At 63.5% G+C, this 7900-nt stretch overlaps 1 protein-coding gene across 3 annotated transcripts; it reads right to left on the bottom strand.

Moving 5' to 3' along the window:
- On the bottom strand, positions 1–7874 carry FTSJ3 (FtsJ RNA 2'-O-methyltransferase 3). 3 transcript variants are annotated; one of them, XM_086864690.1, is made up of 23 exons: positions 7797–7874; positions 7588–7681; positions 6800–6926; positions 6621–6726; positions 6412–6458; positions 6199–6278; positions 5986–6085; positions 5559–5753; positions 5217–5332; positions 4604–4708; positions 4427–4527; positions 4246–4326; positions 4014–4163; positions 3635–3770; positions 3345–3541; positions 3121–3241; positions 2553–2646; positions 2131–2284; positions 1965–2041; positions 1752–1848; positions 1474–1657; positions 1088–1182; positions 1–876 (listed from the first exon to the last, which is right to left on the bottom strand). In XM_086864690.1, the coding sequence occupies exons 3-23, from the start codon at positions 6864–6866 to the stop codon at positions 687–689; spliced, it is 2493 nt and encodes an 830-aa protein (XP_086720816.1). In that variant the 5' UTR covers positions 6867–6926; positions 7588–7681; positions 7797–7874; the 3' UTR covers positions 1–686. The 3 variants fall into 3 exon arrangements, with proteins under 3 accessions (XP_086720816.1, XP_086720815.1, XP_086720817.1); XM_086864689.1 differs by lacking the exon at positions 7797–7874 and having other exon boundaries at positions 7540–7681; XM_086864691.1 differs by lacking the exons at positions 7588–7681; positions 7797–7874 and adding an exon at positions 7358–7554.
- Between the last annotated feature and the right edge of the window lie 26 nt (positions 7875–7900).

Here is a 7900-nt window from a genome sequence, read left to right as displayed (position 1 = left end):
TTCTTTACTCTCGGTTGTACTTTTCCATGAGGGTCCCACCCTGGAAGGGGGTGGGGACAGAGGGGACAGGGTGGCTGCTGTGGCCTGGGGCAGGAGGTGAAGGGCAGGAGAGTCAATCCCTGTCAGACAAAGCTGGGTGGGTGGAGCGGGGAGGGATCCCGAGGCAGGAGCAGGCACAGAACACACCCAGCAGTGCCCTCTCTGTCACATGGCACAAGGGGACGTGGCAGTGCCAGCATGGGTCCCCCATCTCACCCAGGCACATGACACAGCCCTGGGCAGCCTCAGACTGGCGTTAAACTCTGCTGTCCCTGAGCTCTGGGCAGAGGCACCACTCTTCTGCCATCTCAGTGACCCATCTGGCCCAGGGATGTCCCCCAGAGCCACACCCACCCTGGGGACAGCTGGGGCTGTTGTGGAGGCTCCTGTGATCTCCCAGGGGAGTCACCCAGCACAGCCAGCCTGGTGACACCTGGAGCTGTGGCCAGGGGCTGGGGTTGCAGCGCTGGGGCCAAATGACCCCTCCGTGCCCCAGGGGAGGTCACAAGGCGCTGTCACAGCAAGGCACAGACTAAGCAAGGTGTGGCCAAGCCCTGTTCCCAGGGCTCCTGAGGTGGCAGTGGGGCACAGGAGCCAGCCCTGTGCCCTGAGCCGAGTCTCTTGCTGGGGATGGAGCCACTCCCACCTCACTTGTGGCGCTTTTTCTTCTGCTCTTTGCGCTTCTGAGCCCTCACGTCCTTCTTGAGGCGGCTGTCGACCACCTTGAACTGGCCCTTGACGCCAGGGGGACGCCGCACCCGGGGTCCCACGCCCTTCTTGGCCACCAAGTAGGTGACCTGGCGCTTCTCCTTGGCCAGCCCCGCCTTCTTGTAGATGCTGCAGGAGAAGGACAAAGATCAGAGTGAGTCTGACCAGGACAAAAACCAAACCCAGCGTTGGGACAACATCGGGTCCCATCCCCCTGGCTCTGCCACCCCTCCATCAGCCTGGCTGGGGACACAGAGCTGTCCCAGTGGCTGCAGGGACACGGCCCCACCAGCCAGAACAGCCACAAAGGGAGGAGCTGGATTCTGGCTTGGCCACTCACCGGCGCAGCTGGGCCACCTTCTCCCGCTCCGAGATGTCCACAGTGCTCACCACAGCCTCGGCCTTCTTCTTCATCTGCTCCAGCTTCTTCAGCATCTGGGGTGCAGCCAGGGTCAGAGGAGAGACAGAGGGTCAGAGGAGAGACAGAGGGTCAGAGCAGAGACAGAGGGTCAGAGCAGAGACAGAGGGTCAGAGGAGAGACAGAGGGTCAGAGCAGAGACAGAGGGTCAGAGCAGAGACAGAGGGTCAGAGGAGAGACAGAGGGTCAGGAAAACACGGGGAATCAGCATCGGGGCAGGGGCAGTGGAGGACGGACAGGGGGGTCAGAGGGAGGACTGAGGCCCTGGGAGAGGAGTCAGGGCAGCCCTGGGGCCCACCCCCACTCACCCTCCGCTTCTTGCGGGCCTTGGCCTCCGCCACCTTCTTGATGGGGCGGGCGTTGATCTCCTTCCAGCGCTGCCGATAGGCCTCCACCGTCTGCTTGTCCACGGGCAGCTGCCGGCGCCGGTGCTGCCGCTCCTCCTCCGTGAACCACTCGGGCAGCTCCCCCTCCTCCTCGTTGTAGGAGTACCTGGAGGGGCCCAGGTGAGCTGTGAGCAGGACACAGGGGCCCCACTTCCCCTGTCCCTGCTGAGGAACAAACCCTGCAGCCCCCAGCCCGGTACCTGTTGAAGGAGTCATCGATGAGGTCCCGCCGGGCCTTTTTGGAGGAGACAATGACAGAGCCAAGGGCCAGGCCCTCTGCATCCAGGACTCTTTTCACTGTGGGACATGGGAAAGCTTGGCCTGGCTGTAGCCCAAGAGCCAGGGAGCAGCCCTGGGGAGCACAGTCTGTCCCTGCTCCCACCTCCTGTCCCTCCCCACGGCCCCCCGCTCACCTGGGTTCTCAATGGGCACCACCTCGAATCCACAGGGCTCAACACGGCCCCGCTTCTTCCCCACCGGTGCCAGCGGCCTGTGGAGAGGAGTGGCCAGGGCTGGGGTCTCTCAGCTCTCCAGGACTGTGGAGATAGGGAGGACACCCAGACCCCCCTCAGTCCTCACCTCTCATCTTCACTGCTACTGTCATCGTCACTGCTCTGCTCCTCCTGAGCTTCACTGGCAGCAGGAGCTGTGGCTGCTGCAGGGGTGGGCTCGGCTGGAGCCTCCTCCTCAGCCACCTCCTTCTTCTTCTTCTGCCCTTTCTTTGTTGTTTTGTCTGGCAATGGGAAGCACTGGGTGGGACAGAGCCAAGGCAGACCCTGCTACAGACACTCCTCTAGAGATCCTCTCATTAATACTGCACTGACAGCTCGTTAGCGACACACACTGGGAACAGCCTCTGGTCCGGCAGGAGGGGCATGGCAAGGCTTGGAACTGGCTGCTCCTTGAAACCTTTCCATGCTGCTGCTCAGGGCAGAGCCTCATTGTGGCTGGAGCCAGTGCCCCACACTGGGCTGTGGGACTGTCCCTCCGTGTCCCCTCACCTCTCTGAGCCTCACGCTGCCTCTCAGCCAACATCTGGGCCTGCCCCAGCTCCAGCTCCTCGTCTGCATCATCCTCGATGCCAGCGAAGGCGTCCTGGGATGGGAACAGTGGGGTCAGCCCAGGGCAGGGCTGGGGAGGGGTCAGCCCCAGGGAGAGGGGTCAGCCCCAGGGAGGGGGTCAGCCCCAGGGAGGGGGTCAGCCCCAGGGAGAGGGGTCAGCCCAGGGCAGGGCTGGGGAGGGGGTCAGCCCCAGAGAGGGGGTCAGCCCCAGGGAGAGGGGTCAGCCCCAGGGCAGCCCCAGGGAGAGGGTCAGCCCCAGGGAGGGGGTCAGCCCCAGGGAGGGGGTCAGCCCCAGGGAGAGGGGTCAGCCCCAGGGCAGCCCTAGGGAGAGGGTCAGCCCCAGGGAGGGGGTCAGCCCCAGGGAGGGGGTCAGCCCCAGGGAGGGGGTCAGCCCTAGGGAGAGGGGTCAGCCCAGGGCAGCCCCAGGGAGGGGGTCAGCCCAGGACAGGCCTGGGCAGCTGCTGGGGCCGAGGCTGCTCCATCATTGCTGTCCCACAAGAGGACTCACCTTTCCGAACCACAGGCTGGTCTGTCGCTCCTCCAGCACTGACTTCTCCTCCAGGGGCACCAGCAGAGGATTCTCCACTTCCTGCCCTTCCTCCTCCTCCTCCTTCTGCTTGAACTTCGGCCTGTGACACGGAGCAGCAGGATCAGTGTCCCCAGCCCTGGCTGGCTCCTGGAGCTGCTTCCAGGGCAGCCCCTGTGCCAGGAGGCCTCTCTCTCCCCTCTCACCTCTTCCCAGCCCGCTCCCGTTCCAGCTTTCGCTGCCGGGCCTCGATCTCCAGCAGCTCCTCCGGGTCCAGGTCGCTGGCCAGGGACACGTCGTCCTCTTCGTCGTGATCCGACAGGTAAATGTCATCGTCAGCAGGGCCCATCTCCAGCAGGGCATCAGCCGAGGCCATGTCCCCCCGAGACAGCTCATCCAGCAGCTGCAGCACAGGGTGGAGTCACACAAGTGACACAAGTGACACAATGGGCAGGCCCTGTCCCAGCCCAGCGTCCCCAGGAGCTCCCCCACGCACCGGGGTCCTGTGGATGCTGCGCAGGGAGAACATGCTGGTGTCACCATCGTCAGCGATGGACACTCCAGGAAGGTCCATCTTCAGCTCCACACGCTCCCGCTGCTTCCGCTGCTCCTTCAGGATCTTCTTCTTCTTCCTGGGGGAGGCAAAGGAGTGTGGCCACACTGTCCCCATTCCACACAAACACCCCAGAGGCTCGGTGCCTGCCACCCCGCTGCCAACCCCCTGTGAGAGGCTCCCAGTGCTGGGACAGCCTAGAACAGCTGCTTAGAGGAGCCCAAGGACTCCAAACCCACAAATCCCCCCCAGCAGAGGAACAGGCTGACACTGCCACTCTCTGTCTCCATGGCTGCAGCCCCATCTCTCCTCCTCTTTCTACCTCTTCAGCTCTGCCAGCTCCTCAGCCTTCATCTCTGCCAAGGCCAGCTCCACCTCCTCTTGTTCCTTCGCCTCAGCAGCCGCAGCTTTTGCCTCCATCTTCTCCATCTTTTCCTCCTCCTTGCCGTCCTCCTCCTCTCCAGAGCTCAGGCTGCCAAAAGGAAGGAGCTCAGAGGAGCTGTGCTGAGGGCAGCCCACCTCAGCCCGGGGACAGCCCTGCTCCCCAGTCCTACTTGATATCCAACTCCTTCGCCTGCTCCTTCAGCTTCTTGGCCAGGAACCGCCGCAGCTTTGTCCTCCAGTTCAGCAGGGCCCTGGGTGGGGTGGCAGCTGTCAGGGACAGCCAGCAGGCCCAGCTGGGGGGTGTGGCTGTCCCCCAGGCCCAGCTGGGGCTGTCCCAGTGTCCCCCAGCACCTGAGCTCCTTGCGGCCCAGCACTCGGATGTCCCTGCAGCACTGGCGCAGCTCCTCCGTGGTGGAGCTGTGATTCTCCAGCTCCCCATCCCCCAGCGTGATCTGGCACAGGGAAAAGGATTTAGATCCCAGCCTCCCCTCCACGGGACAGGGACAGGGAGTCCTTGCAGGCACACACCTCGTTGGCCTTGGAGAGGAAGTCCACGGGGTTGGGAGCCTTGAGGAAGTCCATGAGGGTGAAGCGGTGGTACAGGGTGGTGTCACCCTCAGCGTAGCCTTCGGCCTGGGGGGACAAGGGGCTGTGGCAGCCAGGGCAGGGGGGAACAGGCAGACCCCACCAGCCCTGAAGGGTGTCTCGCTGCAGTGGCCACCTAAATGTGTCTGCGGGTTTTACTTGAGAACTTTAAAAATTGTTTCCAACTCAGCCTGAGCTAGGACAAGTCACCAGCCCCAGCCCAGCAGCAGCTCCCAGCCCCACCTCAGACACAAGAGCTGACAATGACAGGTTTGTGCCAGCTCCATGCTCAGCTGGCGCCACCTGACACAGGTTTACTGTCCTAGAGCCACCTCAGAGAGACACAAACCCCGTGCCCAACCCCTGTAGAGTCTAACTGACCCAGCCCCAGCCTCACTATCCCCACTGCAGCGCTGCAGCCATTTTAGGGCTCCAAACCTCCCCCAAACTGGCTCTTCCAACACTTCCCATCGCAGAATCTTCCATTTTCCTAAACAGTTTTAATTAATACAACCTCTCCAGGCCCAGTCCCATCAGTGTCTGGCCTTGCTCATACCTTGGGCTTCTTTTTGCTGACCAGCTCACTGACAGACTTGGTGGGAACCTCCACATCCTTGAAGGCATATTTGGGGTCAAAAAACTTGCTGTCAATTTTGTCTGGAGCCTGATAACCTGGGATGGAGGAATGAGAGCCATGACAGACATTTCTCTGGGATGGAGGAATCAGAACCAGCCAGAATCAGAGCTACTTCTCTGTGGGAGAGGGCTCAGAGCCATTCTGCCACCTCAGGAAGAACCAAAACCACCAAAACCATTCCTCCTGGGATGGAGGGATCAGAGCCACCAGCAGGTTTTCCCAGCCCCATCCCAGCTGCTCCAGGTCCCCCCAGGTGCTCACCCTGGCACACTACAAAGATCTCTGCAGACTCGTTGCGGGAGGCCTGGGGCTTGGTGGCTTGCACCTTCTGGAAGAACTGCTGGAAGATCCACAGGAGGGGCTGGTAATCCCGGGAACGGAAAACCTTGGTGATGAACCAGCCACCTTTGCACAGGAACTCACAGGCCAGCTTCAGGGCCATGAGGGTCAGGTTGGCTGCAGGAGAGAAAAGGGAGAGAGGGAATGAGCCTTCCCTGGGAGGGTGGGAAGGGGCTGGAATTGGTCTCTCAAAGAAGCTGTGGCTGTCCCATCCCCGAGGCCAGGCTGGGACAGTGGAAGGTGTCCCTGCCATGGCAGGGGCTGGCACTGGACTTTAAGGTCTCTCGCAGGCCAAACCACCCTGAACTCTCCAAGAGCAGTGAGAGGTCCCTGTCCCCCGTGTCCCCACCCTGGGAGTAAGCGTCGTGCACCCAGCTGGCTCCCACGTTGGGCGCTCCGTCGTTCAGCACCACGTCCACCTTCCACGTCTGCAGCTCCTTGCGCAGGGCCTGTGGGACAGTGACACCCATTTGTCCCTCAGCAGGGACTCCACCCCATCCCCTGTGACCCCCCTGCCACCACGGGGGACCTGTGGAGCCCCAGGTGACACCTGGGACAGTACCTGGCGACACTTCTCAGTGGTGATGTCCTCCTGCAGCGTCACCACGTTGGGAATGGGCTTGATGGGCACCAGATCCACCCCTGGTTGAAGAAAAACACCAAATCCCCTCAAAAGAGGCTCCAGCCCGTCCCAAGTGGCTTCCCCAGCCACACCCTCCTCCTCCCAGGATCCGTTTGTCTGTCCCACCCAGGGACAGTCCCAAGCTTCACTCACCAATGATCAGGCTGGACACCGGCATGAATTTGGAAGCCACCTGCAGCCTGGGAAGAACAGAGAGGAGCAAAGCTGGAGCAGGATCCCAGGAGAGCCCTCAGCCTGGGATCGTGCTGCAGGGTCTGGGAAGGAGGACAGGGACACAGCAGGGAACAGCCAGGACACCCCCAGGCCAGCTGGTGGCCCTGTGGTGGCCTGTCCCCACTCACCAGCCGCCGGGGGCCGCACACAGGTCCAGCAGCGCCCGCGCCTTCTGCAGGAACTGGAACTTCCGATTGAGCTGGAGCAGCTTGAAGGAGGAGCGGGAGCGGAAGCCTGGGGGGAGCAGGGGGTGGTGACTGGGGGGACAGACGGGGACCCCGTCCCCAGCGCCGGGCAGGGCTCTCACCCGTCTCCTTGGCCAGGTGGTAGAACTTGTCCCGCCGGCTCTTGCCCAGTTTGCTTTTCTTGCCCATGGTGGTGGCGCAGCGGCCCCTCGGGGGGGCTGGGATGTGCTGTCAGCCAAGGGCTCCGGCCTGCGGGGAGAAACACGAGTGAGCCCCGGCCTCCCTCCGTGTCCTCTCAGTGTCCCCTCCAGTGCCCCCCGTGTCTCTCCAGCTCTCCCTCGTTACCCCCTCAGCCCCCCCGCTGCCCACTCCGTGCCCCCTCCCAGCTCCCGACACTGCCCCGAGCCGCACCCGGCCCCGCCGTTCTGCCCTGCAGCCTCCGAACACCCGGGCTCGACATCCCCCCGGCCCCGACTCCTTTCCCCAGGATCCCGGACTCCTTTCCCCAGCCCGAGCCGTCTCCCCCAGGACACCGACACGATCCAGACCCTGACCCTGACCCTGACCCTGACCCTGACCCTGCTCCCGGTCCCGATCCCGATCCCGATCCCGATCCCGATCCCGATCCCGGTCCCGATCCAGACCCTGACCCTGCTCCGGGTCCCGATCCAGACCCTGACCCTGCTCCCGATCCTGCTCCCGGTCCCGATCCCGATCCCGATCCAGACCCTGACCCTGACCCTGACCCTGCTCCCGGATCCCGATCCAGACCCTGACCCTGACCCTGACCCTGCTCCCGGATCCCGATCCAGACCCTGACCCTGCTCCCGGTCCCGATCCCGCTCCCGATCCCGACCCTGACCCTGCTCCCGATCCTGCTCCCGGTCCCGGTGCCGCCGCGTGCCCGCACCGCCTTCCCGGCGTGCCCCGCGCGGACCAGCCAGCTTCCGCTTCCTCCTGCTCTGTTCGCCATTTTAGGAGTGGCGCAGCTCGTCCTCCGCTGCCTGCGGGCGGAAGAAGGGCGAGGATAACGAGTTCCCTCGGAGGTGCGGGAAACAATCGCGGGCCCGATCACGGTCCGTCCTTCCCCGCCGGTGCCTTACAACACCGACAAGTCACCTTTGACCGCTCCAAGATGGCGGCGCAGTCCCGACAAGAGTGAGCCGATGTTGCGCATGCGCACCGCGGCCCCCAGGCGGGGGAAGAGGAAGTGATGTAATCAC

Source organism: Cyanistes caeruleus, chromosome 27, assembly GCF_971803275.1.
Source record: "Cyanistes caeruleus chromosome 27, bCyaCae1.hap1.1, whole genome shotgun sequence".
Classification (NCBI taxonomy): Eukaryota; Metazoa; Chordata; class Aves; order Passeriformes; family Paridae; genus Cyanistes; species Cyanistes caeruleus.
This window is presented reverse-complemented; position numbering and strand designations above follow the sequence as displayed.